Raw genomic sequence first — 22,016 nt, forward strand, 5'->3', positions numbered from 1 at the left:
ACCATCTTGCCTTGAATAGGTCTTTAGAAACTTTAAATTTTATATTTATCAGTTTTATTACCTAATTATCATCTGAAAGATTCCTAGACTGTAAGCTCCATCAAACCAGCTTTTATGGTCCATTTTTACTCACTATTTTATCTGTAGCATGTTGCATTTTTTCTTTGCTTAGAGTGAGCAACTGATAAATATTTGCTGAATTAATGGATTAATGGATAAATGAAAACAAGCAAATTTGTAAGTATTATCACAGAGAACATATGCAGGTATAAAGCAAGTATTCACATCTATATCATATAAGAGAAAAACCTGAAGTTCAACAAAAGCTGAGCAAGGAGAACCTATGAATTTGGATTCAAATTTGGGTCCTCAGTTTCACTAACTTTAACTCCTGAGTATCTTTCTATTTTAGTACCATGATGTCTATCAATCCTATGGAATGCTTTTTCTTTATATTTACTTATAATATAGACTCAGAAAAGTATGTCCAATTCTTAATGTAATTATCTGTGAGTATAGAAAATAATTACTGTGGAAGGTCTAATCCTTTTAAAAACACACCATTCTCTACAAATACTTTCAAAATAAATATTTTCACTTTGTAAATGAAAACATTTATAGAGCCCATACTCCAAAATTAAGATTGACCAAAATATATCCAAAGTAGTCATCATGCAAGAGGAAAAAAAAAATAGAGCAGAAAATAACAAAAACTGATATTTTTAAACCATCACCATTATTTTCTACTATTTATTGAGTGTTTGCCATCTTGCAGACATTGTGCTAAGCAATTTATATGTGCAATAAAATAGGAACTATCATTATCCCTCTTTACAGATAAGAAAATTGAGAATTAGAGCAAACAATCAAATCCAGGAGCCAAATTCACTTTCTGTAAGGTTCCAAAGCTGCACTTAACATTAAATTGCCTTCCCAATAAGTAGTTAAGTCTTTCATTTTGAGCCATTACTTAGTGAAAAATCGACAAAACATTTTTTACTATTAATAGTACCCGACAGTGAGACATTTCAATTATAATCAGATGGGGAAGGAGAACACTATATACATTATAAAACTTAGCTTTTTCTGGATATTTAAGGAGAAAATTGTTTAGTCTTACCCATGAATTCAATCCCCAAGTGGTCTGCTACACCGAAGTCAGCATATAAGAAAGGAAAACAGAAAAAGAAAAAAAGGTTAGAAAAAATTCCACACAGAAATCAATGCTTATAAGATTGGCCTTTCAAGGCAAGGACTGTGTCTCAATTGTAACACCATGTTTGCTTGCGAAAGATAATTTAGTTTGCCCACAATTAGGGGTGCTTTGAACACTGATTGGTATTTCCCAGTAGCCTGGAATTTAGATGGGATAATATTGCCGAGTTTGCTAAGTATAAATTTAGCCAATAAAAAAGGAAAGAAAGAAAAAAAGAAAAAAAAAAAAAAGGAAGGAAGGAAGGGATGGAGGGAGGGAGGGAGAAAGAAAAAAAAAACTTCATATAAAGCATATCTGGAACTAAAGTTATTTTCAGAACTCATGATATTTTATGTAGAATAACTACTTAACATTAAACTTATTTGAACCTTTATGTTAATAATATGTAGGTAAAGGACTTCTGCATGGCAGGCCTTCACCAGGCACTCTTCACCTTCACAAAAAAGAAATGATGTTGGATCTTTTCCTCTTTATTTGTTAGATGAAGAAACTGTGCTTCATTGAGACTAAAAATCTTACATGAGGAAGACCCAGGGCATAAATCCAGTCTATCTGACCCTTTGGTCCTATGACCGTTAAACTTGATAGCACTTCCTATCAAAAACAAATGGTAGATGTGTCCATGTCTGTTCTATATTCCTATGGACGGCACACAATTTTGACCACCTAATGTCTGTGATCAACAGAGGGATAAACTGGGCCCTGCTATATCCAGCCATTCAACTTTGGAGATTTTATTTAAATGGTGCTTTCTTTTAATCATTCAGTTATTCACTTATTCACTTTTAAAATTCATTGCATTATTTAATGATGATTTCTGTTGTAGTAATATGTTTCTTAAATGAGAATAAACGAAAAAAAAAAAAAAAACCAGTATTCCTAAGATCATGTTTATTTCCAAGACTAATTTCTGGGCTCCCTTTTATGACTTCTCTATTTAGGAAAGATTTTCTTTTTAAAAAATATACATTGGGCTTCCCTGGTGGCGCAGTGGTTGAGAATCTGCCTGCTAATGCAGGGGACACGGGTTCGAGCCCTGGTCTGGGAAGATCCCACATGCCACGGAGCAGCTGGGCCCGTGGGCCACAATTGCTGAGCCTGCGCGTCTGGAGCCTGTGCCCCGCGACGGGAGGGGCCGCGATAGAGAAAGGCCCGCGCACCGCGATGAAGAGCGGTCCCCGCACCACGATGAAGAGTGGCCCCCGCTTGCCGCAACTGGAGAAAGCCCTCGCACGAACCGAAGACCCAACACAGCCAAAAATAGATAAATAAATAAATAAAGAAAGAAAGAAAGAAAGAAAGAAAGAAAGAAAGAAAAAAAAAATATACATTTAGTTATCTTGAATATTTCAATGCCTTTCTTATTTGTAAATAACTCATCTTTAAATTCTATTGTGGTAAAAAATATATAACATAAACCTTCTCATTTTGACAAATTTTAAGTGTACAATTCAGTGGTGTTAATTACATTCAAAATGTTGTGTAACCATGACCAATATATCTCCAAAACTTTTCTATCACTCCGAAGAGAAACTCTACTCACTAAGAAATAATTTCCCATTTTCCCCTCCCTGCCCTGTTCCTGGCAACCTCTAATCTACTTTACGTATCTATGAATCTGCCTGTAAATAGTTCATTTCTTAAGTGATTAGGAATTACTTTAATTGAGAAATATCTCATATAAAGAACTATGGCAATGATGTTTTTTAAAAGTAGATGCATTTCTTCCTTTCCATGGCATTTTTTACCTGCTTAATATATACTATGATAGCTATCTAGCACACTTTCATAGAAAGACAAGATTTTTGTTCGCAAGTAATTCAGAAATCAGTGGGAGCCCACAGAGAGAAAGCTTTGAAAATTCTTTGTGATAGTGCTATAATGGAAAATGAGAAAATGTGCATTGGATAGAGTGGCCAAGAATCCATAAAAGCTTGCTCCTGGGAGGAGGAGAATGTACTTTTTGAATGGAGACTGTAGAAAAGTTGGTTAGACCATGTTTGGGTTCTTGTGTGAAAAAAATCTTCATGATTGTGTGCACTTAGGACACTAGAGAGAGACTAGAATTGTGGTATTTTAAAGCAGGGATTTGGGTGAGATTACCTATCATGAGACTAAAAGAAAACAAAAAAAAAGATTGGGAATAAAAAAACCTTCTGCCTACAGCCAGAACAGCCATTAGCCCTAGCCTGTTTGAACAAGAACTTTCTAGTAGAATATATAAGATAGATAACCAGCAAGGACCTACTGTATACCACAGGGAACTCTACTCAATATTCTGTGATAACCTATATGAGAAAAGAATCTGAAAAAGAATGAATATATGTATATGTATAACCGAATCACTTTGCTGTATACCTGAAACTAACACAACATTGTAAATCAACTATACTCCAATAAAATTAAAAAATAAAATAAAATAAAATAAAATAAAATTGATGTGGTACAATGGAATATTATTCAGCCTTAAGAAAGAATAATGCCATCTGCAGCAACATGGATGGACCTAGAAATTATCATACTAAGTGAAATAAGTCAGAAAGAGAAAGACAAATACCATATGATATCACTTATATGTGGAATCTGAAATATGACACAAATGAACTTATTTACGAAACAAAAAGAGACTCACACATAGAAAACAAAGTTATGGTTACCAAAGGGGAAAGGGACCAAAGGGATAAAGTAGGAGTACCTGGGATTAGCAGGTACAAACTACTATACATAAAACAGATAAACAACAAGCTCCTACTATATAGCACAGGGAACTATATTCAATGTCCTCTAATAAACCATAATGGAAAAGAATATGAAAAAGAATATGTGTATATATATATCTATAACTGAATCACTGCTGTATACCAGAAACTAATACAACACTGTTAAATCAACTGTACTTCAATTTAAAAAAAAAGAACTTTCTAGTAGAACTGAGATGGCTCAGAAATGGCTGGCTGTAGTCTGTTTTGCTGGCAAGTATAACCAATGGTCACTCTTCATTCTTCCCACAACCTAGGTGGGTCCATCTCTATATGAGAGAGGGGATATGGGCAATCAGGTTTTGTAAGTCTGGAAATTGCATGAAGAAAGGAGTGGCAAGTTTGATAAATTTGAGGGCAATCTAAACACTTTAAACCAGAATGAATTCATAACCAGTAAAAGGAACAGACATCAGAATTTTTAAATTATTCAAATACTAAACGGTGTAAGTAGATGTCTTAAGAGAAAGGAAATCTGTCTACTCTTAACATAGCAGAAAAGTTACATCTAATTATTAGAGTAGTAGTTCTCAGAAGTACTGCCAAGCAACATGGCATTATATTCTTAGATTTTGTAGAGAAATTATTTACTTTTTATAATAACATTCATGAAGACTGGCACTACTGAAACATACAAATAAAAAGTTAGATCTTATTTAAAATTTCCCTCTTTCTCTCTCTCTCTCCCTCTCTCTCTCTCTCTCCCTCTCTCACCACACACACACACACACACACACACACACACACACACACATTTCCATTCTTTTATTAAGATGCTAAACACTGATCATTATTGCAGGTTTAAAGATACTGACAGGATTTGTTAACAGACAAAAGGATTGATGAAAATCCATGAAATTGCATGACAGAAAAGCAATTAATTTTGTCAACTGAGTCACACAGAACATAAACCACAATACTTCTCATAACCCTTCACTGGCTAATTCTTAAAGCAAACAGCATTCCTGGGGATATTCAGGTCTGCACGAAAACATCAAGAGGAATGTGATGAGAATGAATCAATTAATTACTCATTTATTCATTCACTCAACAAACCATGTGCCAAGAACTGTGCAGATACTGGGATGAAGGAGGAGGCAAATAACTTCAAGAAAAACAGTTTGATCTTCCCTATGGCATGTATTAGAATGTATAATTCCCATTTCTTTTATAGTCTGATGAACTTTTATATGTAAAAATTGCAGTTCTTTGGGAATATTGCACCCTTTGATTACATAGTAGTGGCTAAGATATACTGAGCACTTACTACATGCCAGGAACTGCTTCAAGTATTAACTCACAGAAACTTATAAGAATGTCATGATCCTCATTTTACAGATGAGGAACAGAGGCACACAGAGGTCAACAAACTTTCCCAAAACTACACTGTTGATAAGTAGTAGAAACACAACTGAGCCTAAGCTTCTTGACTTTCAGCCACCACTCATTCTCAGGGTTTACTTATGCCCTCCCTATGAAGAAAAAGCTAATTTTTACAAAATCATCAGGTAATAAGACGTTCAGGGAGGAGTTATTTAATCCACTTAAGAGAACAAATTGTTTTCAAGTATCCTCAGGCACTGTAGAAGCACTACTTATTTATTTGCTCACCCCTAGTTTATTGATGAAGTGTCCAACATAAGCTAGGTAGAGGGGGATTCCCTCTCTCCAAGGAACCAAACTGGCAAATCATTAACATCTTTTCATTGGTTCCTAGGGAGATTTCTTTATAACGAGCCGGGCCTAATTGAAGTTATTTGTTTGTACATATAGCAAGGGATATACGGAGTTGTGTCTGAATATGTGCCAGACATTGAACCAAATAATCTTCAAATTGGCAATACACTTAACAAATGCCAGCAGCTCTGCCTGAAACGTGCTTAAGATTTGAGGGCTACGGAAGTGACCAGGGAGACAAACTTAATATGCTATAAAGTCAAAAACTCTGGGAAATTCAAGGCCCACATGTTTCCAACATGTCCATAATTCTATTTTTTTTTTTTTTTTGGCCATGCGGCATGTGGGATCTTAGTTCCCCAACCAGGGATCGAACCCATGCCCCCTGCAGTGGAAGAGTGGAATCTTAACCACTGGACTGCCAGGGAAGTCCCTCAAAGCTTCTTATTTATATGTTGACAGACAGACAACCAGGGGCTACAAATAGTTCCCCCAATCTGGGCAGAATGAGGAAAAGCAACCAAAAACAATCCTTGACTTGATTCCAATCTCAGGGCGAGATGAGACAAGTTGTCCAGCCTGTGATAAGGAACTCCCGTAATGCAGCACCAGGACAATGCAACATGAACGTGAGTTTCAGTGTCACTTTTATATTAAAAGTAACTGAACAGGTAGTTCTATCATAGAGTAGTTCCAAATGGGATGATTTAAGCCCTTGTTCCAGGGGATGTGGAAAAACATGTTATATGAAAATATTATTCTGTGTTTTAAAAAGTTAGAATAGTCGCTTAAAGTTCAACAGGCTTCTCCACTGCAAGAATCCCTAAAGGTCTTCATGTGTGTGCCAAGACTCCCCCAGTGGAGTATTTCCCAACTTGATGTAAGCAACCACCTTGTTATGAAGCACTCTGTGGTAGTGATCTATCATAGTACCCGCACTGGGAAATATGTCCCATATAAGTGCGGAGGAAACTAGCCACTCAACTATAAAATATGTCATTTTATAAATGGTTGACCTTAATCACTGAACTGAAATCTGTCACTCTGTAGACTCTACCCTCAGATCCATGTCAAATGACTTTTCAGTGGTGACACTTTAGGATGAGGTAGTCCATCACAACTAAGAAGACTAAATTGGATTTATGAAGATGGGAAGCTGGGTCTTGAACATCTGCTGACTCCTGACACCTGTGCTTATCATTCTCTAGTAGTTTCTAGAATCGCTGTAAAGAGATGTAACCGTGTCATGCTTCACCAGTGGATCATTGCATTTTGCTTGCTCCTGGAGAAGATCATGGACAAGGTGATGAGATGTCACATGTCAAGGCATTGTCATGTATGTCCCAGTTTATTATAATAAGACAGGTAAACTAGGAAAGGCTGGGATAGACTCTAAGGTTTCCGATTAGGAGGGTAAGGGCTGAGGGTGGACCTGGCTGTGATTGCTGAGGGAAGCTACAGTCTAGAAGCAATCCATGGGATCCACAGAATATATACCTTTCAAAAAGATTAAGGTGTCATAGGATGGGGGAATAGGGCTCACCACAGGCTCCCAGAGCATATAACTGTTCACCAGAGGGAAGTGACACTTGGCAGTCACTAAGACAATGTGACAACTGGGAGCCAAGAATAGCCAGACGTGAATCTCTCAGGCCTTGGGTCCCGCAACAGGGAGGGAAGGAGAGCTGGCAAGAGTGTGAGCTCACTCCTGCAGGGTGAGGAAGGAAAGGTCCTTTCCAGGCACTGCATTCCATTCTATCATGTTGTCCTAAAAGGAGAGGGCTATTATCAGATTATCCTTTTTCCAGCTACTTAGCGCAAGAGTTTGGATATGAATGCAGGTTAGATTCTAACCTCCATGCTCCCTCCATTAAATCATGCTACCTTGTTAAACAGGCAATTTTATTTTTATCAGCACACATATATATTTGATCTTAAAATTTCTACATTTTAAAAATAAATAAATAAATAATAAAATTGATGACTAATAAGAACCTGCAGTATAAACAAACAAACAAACAAAACAACTAATACTAAACTTTCATTGGGTTATTTGTATGGAAATATGTTAATATAAATGTTTCAGACATTACATGAAATTTCTAAAAATCTCATATGTTCTGGTATAATGTTATAAGTCATAATCCTAGTTATTACTTTAAAATGTATATCTCAGAAATAACTAATTTTCTTGTCAACTGCATTATTATGAACTTTCATCAAATCTTTAACCATGGTCATTTTTAAGTCTTTTGTCATTTACAGACAGTTCTGGGTGTACTCTGATGCTTTTGCAAATATGTTCCTATAAAAGGGTTTCATCTTCAAGAAATTCATGGAAAAGACTCTGACAAGTACAGGTTTCTGGTAACTGACTGTACTGCTGAACTGAATGAATAAGCATTTTCAGAACTCTAATGAAAAACTGATGAACTCATAAAAGTGCTAACAAAAAATCAAGATGTAAAAAAAATTAATTACATGGGACTGAGTGAACTCATGAGGATGAGTATAATTTTTGTGACTTTCTGTTTGAATTAAAAAAAAGAAATCCCACAAGGACTCAGAGGCAAAGAATATACAAATCAATTTTCACTGCAAAGTAAAGGAGCTGCTACAGTGGAGGATTACTGGACTGAATGTCAATATTATGACATAGTATGAGTGTGTTTCATGTTTGGTAATTTCAATCATTGTTGCTTTTGTTGTGGTCATCCATGTACAATGCTTGATGTCAGTCTTTTATCTCTTGTAAAAATAAAATACAGTGTGTGTGTGTGTGTGTGTGTGTGTGTGTGTGAAAAAAATAAAAAAAAAATAAAAATTTATTTTTGGCTGTGTTGTGTCTTCATTGCTGTACATGAGCTTTCTCTAGTTGCAGCGAGCAGGGGCTACTCTTTGTTGCGGTGCGCAGGCTTCTCATTGTGGTGGCTTCTCTTGTTGCGGAGCACGGGCTCTAGGCACGTGGGCTTCAGTAGTTGTGGCACGTGGGCTCGGTAGTTGTGGCTCACGGGCTCTAGAGCACAGGCTCAGTAGTTGTGGAGCACGGGCTTAGTTGCTCCACGGCATGTGGGATCTTCCCAGACCAGGGCTCGAACCTGTGTCCCCTGCGTTGGCAGGCGGATTCTTAACCACTGTGCCACCAGGGAAGTCCAAAATTTTTACATGTTTATGAATAAAATTTGGACAGTAAAACATCATATTAGTGAAAAGAAAATGATATGTTTCTTATTACACTTTTAAACTAATTCCTGTTAAATTTTATTCTAGTTCTTTCTGGTCTTCTCTCTGTACATGTAAAATAAGTTTAAAGTCAATTTTACACAAAATCACCTTGTCTCATGGGCCTAAGTCAGAGGACTCTCTGTGGCCACTTCAGCTCTATAATCCCAATCCCACTCCTACTTCTATCATATCAGAACTGACAGCTTTTTCTACTGTTGAGAGTAAGTCCTGACATTAATACTGTGACCAGCCTCACACCAGACCCAGACAGGTCATCAATCATGGAGTAGTAAAACCACTTTTCCAGTAGAGCACATAGCCCCATTCTCCCTTCCACGGGCCTTGTAATGAAACATGACCTCTTAATTTTTCTTCTCAAAAGCTCTGTCACGGATTCCTCTTGAACAGAGACACTTCTATTTCACATTCCTCTCTCATCCTCTAAATAAAAATATTCGTTTGTATCAAAGGAGGAGAAGCAAGCAGCCATGGAGACTGCCACATGTTCATGCAGCGCAAACTCAAGATGGGCATTCCGCTCCATGAAATCAAATAACAAATCAGAGTTACAACTGAGGTTTATGAGTGACTCTTTGTTTAGGCTGCTCCTCAAGGATGAATCTTGCCTAAATAGTTTGTAGAATTTTCTAGTGAAAACATCTTAGAACATTAGACTTAAAATGATTTCATGTTCACAATTATTGATTAAAGAATTAAATAAGAATTATCATTATATAGAAGAATTCTTCATTCAAAAAATACTGCTATTTTGGTTATATAATTGATGATAGCAAATTTGTATAGGTGAATGCACTAGGGGTTTTTGTTCCTGAAATTCCCCAGCTCTTGTCATATTTTATCAACTTTCTCAACTTCTCATATTTTCTCACTGGGAACTTCCACACACATTATTTTATATAACTTTAAAAATTAGCCTGTAAAGTAGTGCTACTGACCCCCATTTAATAGGTGAAGAAAATAAGCTTTGTGAAAAACTAAAGGCCATATTTATAGATGCCTATATTCTGAGGGTGGAAAACTATCTCAAATCCCAGGAGTGAAGGGTCATTATTTCTCTTTCTCACTGATTTATCACTCCAGCCTATCAAAATCTGACATTTTGTTGATGCTCAATAAATATTTATTGAATGAATGAAATGCCATCTGAGTCAGCCCCTTTGCCCACTGCATGTGATATTTTGAATTCCTTTAGAGCACATCCAGTCTGTTTTCCGTCACCTCAGTTTTTGAGGATTCCAATGATCATTACACCTCTGGGTGCAACTCTTTCGATATTGAAAAAACAATACCATAAATGTTTCTAGAACACCCCCCATATGGAAGTACTACATTTAATTACTACTTACATGAGTCTACAATTCTGGAGTCCAAATATCACCAGATTACTGAAAGTGTCCAACACATGTATACCTTTGTCACATAATTTTTGTATGTAATTTAGGACTCATGTGAACAAGTGGTCAATTATCAGGAAAAAGTATTCAATTTTCCATGGTAATTAAAATAGTATTATATATGCTATTTAAGGGCTTACTTCTTAATAATGTCAAACTATTTAAGCAATCTTTGAAATAGTTGTTTTGTACACTTTTACAGATTGTAACTTTTCAACTTCAATCCATTTTATTATCAATGAAGACATACAGAAGAGATTAAGGTTGGTAGATGTAAGGATTATAATAAAATAGGGGAAAGTCTACTCAAAAAAGAAGTAAAAGAAAGGAAAGAAAGAAGCATATAGCCATCAGCATTATTTGTGTTTGTAGTTGACATGCTAATTAATTAAAGCCTTTGTTAACAAATTGTTTTAGTACTATGCTTTTAATCATATTCCTAAATTCAAAATTGCAATAGCTTCATGATGAATACTAATTCAGAAAATGATGGACACATTTTAAGAAACATTGCTCTGAAATGAACTCTCCTAAGCAAAGAGCAAAAAATCTAACTCCCACCTCCCAACAGATGACAGCTTTGGTAGCATGGAGATCCCAACAAAGGTAACTTCTGCTTCCCATCTGCCAAAAATAGAGGGACAAAAGAGAAAGATTAGCCAAGAGGTAGAAGATTCTTGGTCCTGGACCAACTGCCCAAGGTATTTATCTGGAACACCGAAATGCAGGGAAGTAACGGAGCTGGCAAAACGCCTCATTCATGATGAAGTAAAGGAAAGAGCAAGTCCACGCCAAGGAAATAGCAAAGATAATTCAAACTAGGAGGCAAGTTAAGGTCATAATCAGGAAGAGGTACTTTTATGTTAGGACTAGGAAAACTGATAGCATCCGAGAAAGTGCAACTTATGATAGGCTGGGCTAACTGTTTCAGGTCTAAGACCCAAAACAAGCCTGTGTGTTGGAAGCTTACTCTTAAGTGATGCCTGATGCCATCAAGAAATGATGTGGGACAAGACAACACAAGACAGACCTGGCACTTTTGTGTACTTTCCTTTTGGTAACCACTCTTTAGGTTGGGCTCATATTTTGTGGCAGGCAATTGTGGCCTCTGAATGGTAGGCTTGTCCATTGTCATTGCCTCTGGCTTTGCTCTATATTATTTTACGTAAAGGTATTTATTTGTATGGAAAAATATATTGCATGACAAATAGTTCTTCAAATGCAGAAGGTAGCTGGCTATTTAAAGCTTTTCTGTAGGAAATCACTTAAAATATGAGAAGGAAGTCACCCATTTTTCCTAACTCTCTAAGCATTCTGTTCTACCAGCACTTCCCCCAAATAGGCCCATACCCACACATCTCATGTTTTTATTCCAGTCATTACACTAGCTTTGAATATCTTTCCTGATGGACTCTCAAGTCTTCCTCCTACAAACTCAGTCTGTCTTTCAAGGACCACTTCCTCCTGAAGCCATCTCTGAAAGCCTGAAATAACATAACCTGCTCTGTTTTTCTATGAATGATAATGGGATCTGTATTTAGGAGTAGGATTATTGTGCACTGAATTATAACTTGTAGAGATATACCTATACCATAACTGATTAAGAAAACTAGGATCTTTTGCCTGCCCCTTCTTCACTTCCCCTTCTGCCTTTCAAATAGCAGATGGAAAGTAAATGTTTATTGAATCTTTTTCATAGCCCCACCAATTTTCTTTCTCAATGAGGTATATCGTTATGAGATTTTTTTAAAAAGTAAATCATGCTTATAAACTATAATGCTTTCTCTCAGGCTAGATTTTCTACCTTAGTCTTCCAGATTTTCTGAACACTTCCAATAGGTTTCCATTAAAACACACACACACACACACACAAACTATATTTGGAGTTACATAGTTTATTCCTCACTGAATTGTGAATCACCTGCAGAGAACAAAAAAAAAAAAAAAAGAGGAAAGTCTTTTCTTTTCCTCTTCTATCACCTCAATGAACTGAGATGTTCAGGCAAGTGACTACTTATATAAGAAGTTCTTACTTTAATGTTCTTTGGGAGAAGAGGGAAGCACTGGTAGCCACTAAGGTTGCAGAGAAAAGCCTCAACGAGGCTTTTATCCACAGCCATCCATGGCAGCCATGTTCTCTCCTGTGCTCATCCCCTGCCTCTGTTCCATACACAAACTCAGCTCCATTCGTGGAATGAAAGAAAGTGCTTCAACGCAACATGCTTTTTAGAGCTCCTGATCTTTGGAAGAACTGCTTTCTCTTGCTCTTTTCAGACTCAGCTCAAACAATTCCCCAAAGGTGCCCTTTCTAATAACACTTTGCTCTTTCAATTCTATCTTGCGGTCATTTGTCTGGCAGTCTCGCCTCCTTCCAGACTATGTGCCCTACCTAGCAGGTAGTAAATGCTCAAAGCATTTTTGTTGACTGAATCCACAAATAGATGGAAAATGAGTATCTGAATAAATCAATAGATTTATTTGTTTAAACGCACATACTCATGGTGCCTAATATTTGGTATTGTGCTCTTAAAATGATACATAAAATCAGGCAACTGGGAAGAAAACTTGGCAACCCTATGGTTTCTATTACTAATTTTGTTTCTTTGCTTCATTCATTCTGACAAGTTAACACATTCCAATATTGGGGAACATCTTAATTTAATATTTAATGCTGTAATTTTTTTGTAAAAAGCACTGGTATGGGAATAGTTTCATAGCTTATGATCCTTATGCTGGATATTTCTATTACCAAGTTTAAAAGTCACAACAATTTAGACTTATAAACCCCTGAACACCTGGGAATACTCGATAATGAGCACAACAGACAACACACTTGGGCTCACTAATGGATTAATTTATTACTTTTGCAGACTTAAAATGTAGCAATTTTTTCCCCCTAAATGCATAACCAGCTGAGGGTGTTATTTGGTTCATTTAAATGCAAAGAACAATTCTTCTTTTGCTACCTGCTTCCTAAATCTATTAAGTAGTTAATAACATAGGACTAATGTAAGCTTCTTTTATTTAACAGAAATAAAGAAATGGAAATTAAACTGGTAGAGCCTTCTCCCAATAATGGCTTACCCCAGAGTAGCTGAATTATTCTTCGTAGTGTAGAAAAGCCAGGGAAAGCGTCTTTATTAAAATAATGGAAGAAACTATTATCTAATTTTGCCTATAATTAGCTGGGAACCCAGTGGAATCCAGGTACTTTGAAGTTCTCACCCTCATCCTCCCACCACCCTCTTCTATAGTCTTGATAACTCTCTCTGTGTGTTTTCTAGATATGTGGATAAAAATAATCACTCTGCTGGGCATCCTATTAGTGAGATAACCTTTTCAAAATGCTGTGTGGATGTCAAAAGCTGAGTATGGATGAATTTATAAAGTTCTAATTTTACATCACTTAGACATTAGCAAAGCTAATGAATAGAGTCTACAATGTTATTCCTCAAAACTACCATCTACAAATGATAGACTTGTGAGTCTATATGACATCCTGCTGACTCATCCTCACAGCATCCTTTCTGCAGATAATAATTTACAGATGAGGAAACTGAGATTCAGAAAGGTGGACTAATTTGCTCAAGATGGGCTAATTTGCTTCCCAAGATGGGAAGCATGTAATTTCATTAAATCATACCGCTGTCCCCACAGAAAACTTTCCACCTTGCCTAGCATGCCATGTAAGTCAAACATTAATGATCCAGCCCCATCCTGCTTCTCCAGCCCCACCTCCACATTCTCTCTCCAATTCTAAAGCCTCATCTTGCTCACGTGCAGTCTGGTGAACTTCATTCATAACGACTCACTTTTAAACACAACCAGCTCTGGAATGTATATCTTTTCCCACATAATGTCTCCAATAGAAATAGTTTTTCATGGAATCTTTTATATTTATGTACTCTAGGTTCATCACACTCTATTATAGTTCTTTGTTTTCTTGCTCATCTTCCCCCAAATGACTATAAGCAACTTAATAAAGAAAGCCATGCTTAGTATGTCTTTATATTATAGATCCCAGGACAGTTCCTGGCACGGAGAGAGTATTTGAGTAAATAAAGAAAAATTAAATAGCTGCGTGGATTTTTGAAGTTTTCCTCAATGTGACCTCTGTTACAGGTAGTTCCTTCTATCCTGTATTCTTTTGTCCGTTGCTTTGGGGGAGGGAGGTCTTAGCAATTAAAAAAAAAAATTGTGAGTTGCAAAATCCTTGGCTCAGAAGGAAATGAAATATAAAATACTAGATTTGATGGTACAGACAAAGAACCAGGCTCCCCTGCAAATTAATACGTTAAAGAGTTTCGAGGTGAAGGGAAGAAATGGAGGAAAGCCAAAAGGCCTGGGAGGTGACCTTCAGAAAAAAATATGCACACTGCCGCTGCCAAATCATGCACTTCTCACCATCCCACTGCTCCAACTAGAGGAAGTGAAACAGCTTCCCAAACAGGGCTGCCTTGAACTTGCTAACTACAGTCCCTGGAGGCAGCAAGACCAGAGTACCCCATGTCCACTGCTCTCCCAACTTCAGCTTTACACTGAAGGATGGGATGCTAGAGGATCCAGAGAGATGACCCTCAGATCCTCCAGGGTGGGTAGCAGCTAGGCACGTCAATTTATTCCCCATGAACCTGATAGGCACAATCACCGAGAGCCTGACATACATGAGCTAGGAGGTTGGGAAGACTACAGTCTGCAGCAATGGCCTCTGTGGACTAAAAACATGGCAGTAGTGAGGACATCTCAGCAGATTCCAGCATGGATAGACAAGGGCACAGAGGATTTGCCCATCTACCACCTCTTGCAGCTGTACCAGTGCCTGGGCACTGGGTAAACCACACCTCTTTACAGAACTGTGACGCTATCTTCAGGGAACAGGGGTCAAGGACGAACTGTGATTACACTTTTCTCTAACCCAATGAAATGGAACTTGAGATAGAAAATAAGGAAATTTAAATAACGAAGGTAATAATATAGCTTAAATCTTTGACGGCTTATTCTAAGCAGCCGTTTATCTATACACTTTACATGTCTTAATTAATTTAAAACCTATAGCAATTTTATGAAGTAGTTGCTATTTTTATTCCCATGTTAGAGATGAAACAGGCACATAGAGGTTAACTAGATCCTTCAACTTGTGACTAACAATGCTTGGATTCAAACCCAGGTTTCAAGTACTTACTTACTCTTTGAACCCACGACACAAATGGCTTTGTATACACATCTACTCCACATTTTTTAGACTGAGATTTGTTACTGCTACAAAATCAAGAAGGCTGATTAGCTTATTATACTGCAATATTAGATACAATTACACTGAACTCAATATAGTCATGTTATCCCTAAATTTTACTTTATTTAAAAAATTTTGTTTTAAATGGGCATTTCTTGCTGTTGCAAAAATTGGAATATACGATAAGGTAATTTGCATGGTTACTAAACAATATATGCAAACAGCTAGGTGCAAAGAAATTTTCAACAAATTTTGTGGGACTTCAAGCTATTTAAGCACTTACTATTGAATTATTCTTGTTATGGGCATTTGCTGTTATTAAACCAAACATTTTTACTTACTTGATGTCAAATCAGCTTGAATTTTTGTTTTAAGGAATTTCCTTTTCTTCATATTAATAGATGGATGTAAATCCTAGATAAGGGGCTCAAAGCCATAGGAGATTAAAATAATGACATTTCCCCCCTTGTTCAAATTGAGCCTTCTCTAGGGAAAATGAAATTCATTTGCTCATTGCAGGGACTAAATTGTGACCACAGCTCACTAGGGTCCATAAATGAATGTCACTCAAAGATATGAGTAGGAGGAATAAATTATGTGTTGGCTGATGACCTCATTGCTCTGGATGGCTTCATGACTGTAGCAAGCCAAATTCTCCTGGACACCAACTTCATTTACTCCTTCCAGTACTAACATTCAATTCCCTCTCCTTTACTGCTTCTCTTAAACAGAAACTTCCTATAGCATCCTCCATAGATTTGGTCTCCATTTCTCTGTCAAGCTTCCTGTTGTATTTGTGATGCTTCACCTGACCATTCACTTGCCTATCTCATCTTGTCCTCCACCACCTTTCTGGCACAAACCAGCTGCATCTCACACCTGGAAGGTTTTAGCACATTAGCCTTCCCTGACTTCTCTGCTTCCAACTCTGCCCCCCTCCCCACAGTCTCTTCCCACACAGCAGCTGGAGAGATCCTTTGAAATTTTAAGTCAGATCACATTATTCCTTTGCTCAAAAGTCCCTACCATGGCTTTCTATGTCACTTAGAATAGAAACCAAAGTTATCATCAAAATAAAACACGGACCTATACAATCCGCTCCTCCATTAAATCTCTGACTATACTGCTACCATTCTCTGTCCCTTATTCTAATTGAACCACCTGACCTCATGGCAGCTCTTCTAACCCAGAAGCACTCTTTTTCCCAGGAGCTATGGACTGGCTGTTGCCCTGCCCTTAAATGTTCTTCCTCCAGATATCAACACAACTCAATCCCTACCTCCTTTCACTTCTAATGTCCTTTTATCAGAGATCCTATTACATAAGACGGCATGTTTTATCTCCTTCCCCCTAGTCTTCTTTATTCCTTAGACTTTATTACTATATGCAACATTATCCTATCTTCATTGCTTTTCTATTTCCCTCCCTGCTCCAGACTAGAATGCAAAGTTCCAGGAGGGAGGGACTTCACTTGTGTATAGTTGCTAGGGCTGCCAAAACAAAGTACTCCAAAGTGGGGTAAACAGTGGAAATTTATGGTTTCACAGTTCTGGAGGCTGGAAGTCCGACATCAAGGTGTCAGAGGGAGTTCTGGAGGCTGGAAGTCCGAGATCAAGGTGTCAGAGGGGTTAGTCTCTTCTGAGGGCTGTGAGGGAGAAACTGTTCCATGCCCCCCTGTTAGTCTCTTGTGGCTTTCTGGCAATCTTTAGCATTCCTTAGCCAAAGATGCATCACCCCGACTCTGCCTTCATCTTTACATGATATTCTCTCTCTGTGGACGTCTGTGTTCAAATTTCCCCTTTTTTTAAGGACACTAGTCATATTGGATTAGGGCCACCCTGATGACCTCATTTTAACTTGATTACCCCTCTACAGACTCCATCTCCAAATGAGGTCACGTTCTGAGGTACTGCAGGTTAGGACTTCCATGCATGAATCTTGGGGACACAATTCAACCCATGACAATACGTTCACTGTTTTATTCACTGTATCCATGATGTTTAGGACAATGGCTGGTATAAGGTAGGTGCTCAACAAATATTTTTGGATTGAATGAATGAAATTCATCATAGTGAAACCCAGGTCGAGTCAATTTATCAATTAATATTTTTCCAGCTCTGTGTGACCTTTTAACCAAATGAATCATAATTCTAATAGGCACTGCTTTTTTTACTGCTATTCTTCTTACTCTACATATATATATGCACATATATATTTTACATCAATACAAAATCACATTTTAATTATTTATTTAAACCTTTAGCAAGAATTTGCTAAATGCGTACTCTATAACATGTTCTATGATGCCTTGTGTGGGTATTAGAAAAATTAAAAACAACAACAAGAAGAACAAAACCCTCTCCCCCAGATTCTGTAAGCTGAAAAAATAGTCTCTAAATCCAGATTTATCCAGCTTGATATCTCTGTTTCTACCAATCAAACCCATGGACTAAGTATTGGGGATACAAAAATGTTGAAGACATGGCCTGTGCCCTAAAAATGGTTTCAGTCTAGGATGAAAAAATGCAATCTCTACCATCAAAAGGCATTGACCACATGACTGGCTAATGATGAACAAATTTATGTATTTATTTATTTATTTTGAAATTGACTTTCTAAGGAATATATTGCTTGGTGGTACCTGGACGAATGTTGTATGCTGGAAAAAGATACTATCATTTGATTACATGGGCTTTAATTCCTGATTTTGTCCTTTAGTAACCTCACGTGACCTCAGGCAAGTTACTTATTAACCTTTCTATCAATATGTCTCAATGTCTTCATCTATTTAAGAAATAAAATGTGTATGATTTATAAAATGCTTAAATTAGATAACATATCTAATTTTATAGGCATTTCTATTTGCCTACTTGATATCTATTCTCCACTCTATCATAATTTTTTCAAAGTGTTAATGTACTCAGATTAAATACTCAATTTTTCAGCCTTCCTTGTACCATTTACGGTGGCTCTATGACACAGTTCTGCTGTATAGCATTAGAATAGACAATTTCTAGGTTGCCTTTCAGCAAATCGCTTTCTATGGGAACACTTAGTTAATCATTTATTAAAAGATTTAGCCATTTGTTAGGTGCCCTCCTCCTCCTTTCAGCCTGGAGTTGGATGGCACAGACTTCCTGCAATTATGAGGCAGCCAGAATGAAGATGGAAGCCACATGCTAACATGGTTGATGAGAATAAGTTAAAGATCTAAAATTCCAAGGACACTTTGTAGTGCTGTACCAGCCCCAGACTCCCTACACCTCTGTACTTCTCATCACTTCAGACAAATAAAACCCCTAGTTTACTGAAATCATTGTTTAATTGGGTGTTCTGTTACTTGCAGCTGAACACAATTTTAATTGCTAAAAGTACAAGCACAATCTCTCATACATAGTAGGCATGCATTTGTTATGTTTTATTTGGTTGTATTTGAACCATAAACCAAAAAACAAACTACTATAGAACTCAATGATAATTTTAGATTCATGTTGCTTATAAATGGACATATTTTTTCTAGAAACTAAGTATAAGCTGTTATGCCATATTATATGCAATTCTTCTTATAATTCTTTATTTATTGTTTTATCATCTTTATATTGTATGTATATATGTGTATATGTATATATGTGTATATACATACACATACACACACACACACATAACACCTTGGTATTATTCTTATAATCTTTAATTCCTGCTGGTTGGTCTACTTTTTCAAGTAGAGAATCTTCTACCATTGAATTTTTAGCAGTCCTTCATGAATTAACATTAAACAGCCTTCCTCTTCCAATTCTGCTTGATATTGAATAATCATCATTCAGAAATACCTCAAAGTGAACTCTATTTGTTCCATACACGTGTATTTTAATAGACCTTTGGAAGGCAGCATCATGATCTGCTGCTATAATTCCCCAAATTTCAGAATGCTGATAATGAATATCTTCTTAGCATTGTGGGCTGGATTATCTTCTCTTTCAGGGATGCTTCAAGTCTCTTTTCTTTTGAATCTTGTGCCAAGTTTGCCTGCCATCTCTTTCTTCTCTTGTAACCACAACCCATGGGTTAGAAAAAGTCCTATGAATGTTCTGCTCAATAAAGAGTGCTCATTCAAATCTTAGTGGGTTCTGCTGCATAACTAAAAAGATGATTTTCAATTCTCTAAATTGTTCTGAATCTATAATCCCACCCAGGAAACAAGATGAAAATGTTAGTTGGAAATCCACCTCTCTAAGGACAATGATGAAGTACAGAGAAACTAGAGAGTGTTTCTCAACTGTGGACTCTCAAACATCTATATTAGAATCAGCCAAAGTGCATGTAAAAATGCAAATTCTATAAGCTGTATATTTAATAAACTCTCAGGGTTATTCTTATGCACTCTCAGTTTGAGATCTACTAAATCCTCAGTGTGTGTGTGTCTTTGTGCATGGGCCTATGGTAGCTTAAAGGTTAGACTGCATTAATATTCCTTCTCAGTACTTTTTATGGTTGCCTCTCACAGAAACATTCAAAGTGGATAAAACAGAACATCTACTGTCTTGTGTATTTCTCATTTCAAGCGTTTCATTTTTCTTGTGCTAAAATATTTACACTCTTCCATGTCAACTTTTCTCTCTTGCATATTTCAAAGACCTGAGGCAAATGTTACATTTCCTTATTCTTTTCTTGCTTCTTCCTCTTCCAAGTATATCCATTTCCCTCAATTTCTGCCCTTCTATCAAATATTTATTAGGATGTTTAATACCATTGCTCTCTTTTTGCCTGCCCAGGCATGTTTTAATCCCCTGTGCCTTACATGTATAAGCGCATTATTGACATTTTTCTTCCAGCATCACAACTTATTTTGTAGATCAGCAATTTCCCATTTTCAATCATAATATATATGTGAGAAAGGAAATCATTTGGCTTCGTCAGGAAGACATTTATTGAGTAGGAAAATCCCAATGGACGATTGTCAGTATTTGTGACAGCGAGAGCAATGTTGCAGCTCTATCAACTTAATTTTACTCCCAGATAGCAAAGGAAAGAAGATAGTTAATAAGTATTGATCACCCATTAAGCAAGTTCTGCATTAAGCACTGTCACTTGTGTATATATAAGACTCAAAACAAGTCTGTAACACTTGGAGTTCTTTCAATTTCTAGCCTATGTTTTGGAAATTCGATAAATGGAAGTGACGGAATCTGTCATATTAACACTGCCTTAATTAACCCCTCTTTGTCCTTTTGGGGAAACATTTCCTTTATTTTGCAAAAAGTGTCTCAATTGGCTTTTTAGCTATTCTAACATAAATACAGTTCTTTATTTGAAATGGGGATTGCAGAGGGCTTTCGGATCCTAGAAGATAAACTATTTGTACTACTATGTAAAAGTTTACTGAAGTTATAGACAGAATTGCATCTCTAGAGATGGTTTCTCATCTAGAGATAAGAACATGGAATCTCAACGAGGTTAAGTAAATTGCCTAAGATCATATAACTGGCAAATTATAGTGTGAATTTGAACTCAAGTTTGTGATTCCAGATACATTTTGCATTTATAAGAGGTATTCAATTACTTTAGTGAGGGCAAGGTCAGAACTCAAACCCAGTCTTTTGTCTCCAGAGATAGCCCTTTTCCCTGCACAGAACTCCGACTTCCCAAGAACTTCTCTATATCTTGGTAAATACACCCTGTAGCAGTACTGTATCAACAGGGCCTAAATGCAGAGTCCATCATTATGTATAATGAGACTTAATTAGAAAGAGGCACTAAAGGAAATGGTTTTGAAGCAAATAAACGAGGTACATAAAAAGAGTCACTCACCAGAACATATTAGCTAGCTAGCTCGTTTTTATAATTTCTGCCATTGTCTGTGATTTATTTTACTTCACTGATATGTAGAAAATGACCTAAAGTCCCAGTTATTTACGGTATTGATGGTTTTAGTTAATTTATCTGTGTCTTTATGTATGTTTCTCTACAGATCTCTTCAACCATGACAAAAGATATATTGGAAGTTGCCATTATAATTATATAATTGTATTTGTATCAAGCTCTTTTTTTTTTAATCTAATGTATTTTACCTTATATATTTAGTTGCTATGTAGATTGGTTTATATTGGTTAATGACAGGTTATCATCTTGATATATTGTGCTTTTCTTATTACTTAGTGTCCCTCTTTATCTTGATTCATCCCATTAACTTTACCTGGCAACTTGCCTCTCATTAATACAGACTCTCTTTAAACTTTATGCTTTCCATTTTTTTTAAATATATTTGAACAGTATCTCTTCCCAACCCTTTATTTTCTACTTTGTTATCATTAAAGTGTATTGCTTTTAAAAAGTACGTAGCTGTGCTTTGTTTCTATCCTTTAATGGGAGAATTCAGTTCAAATATATTTTAATAAATAATATGTTAAATCTTTAGAATTTCTTATATTTATTATTTATATTATGCTGATAGTTTCTTTTTTCATTAGAACTTCGACAAATATGTTTCAGAG

At 36.5% G+C, this 22,016-nt stretch overlaps 1 protein-coding gene across 10 annotated transcripts in view; it reads right to left on the bottom strand.

Moving 5' to 3' along the window:
• NRG3 (neuregulin 3) overlaps positions 1 to 22,016 on the bottom strand; it is a 1,099,553-nt gene that overhangs the window by 133,152 nt on the left and 944,385 nt on the right. For 7 of the 10 annotated variants that reach the window (XR_009005576.1, XM_007177917.2, XM_057530333.1 and 4 more), the window contains exon 4: positions 1,121 to 1,147. Coding sequence is in view for 9 of the 10 variants with exons in the window: in XM_007177917.2 (XP_007177979.2) it covers positions 1,121 to 1,147 (27 nt within the window). In the remaining variant the exon portion in view is untranslated. The remainder of the gene's footprint in view (positions 1 to 1,120; positions 1,148 to 22,016) is intronic. The other 3 variants (XM_007177918.2, XM_057530336.1, XM_057530331.1) reach the window with 1 other exon arrangement.

Source organism: Balaenoptera acutorostrata, chromosome 16 (genome assembly GCF_949987535.1).
Source record: "Balaenoptera acutorostrata chromosome 16, mBalAcu1.1, whole genome shotgun sequence".
In the NCBI taxonomy this organism is placed as follows: domain Eukaryota; kingdom Metazoa; phylum Chordata; class Mammalia; order Artiodactyla; family Balaenopteridae; genus Balaenoptera; species Balaenoptera acutorostrata.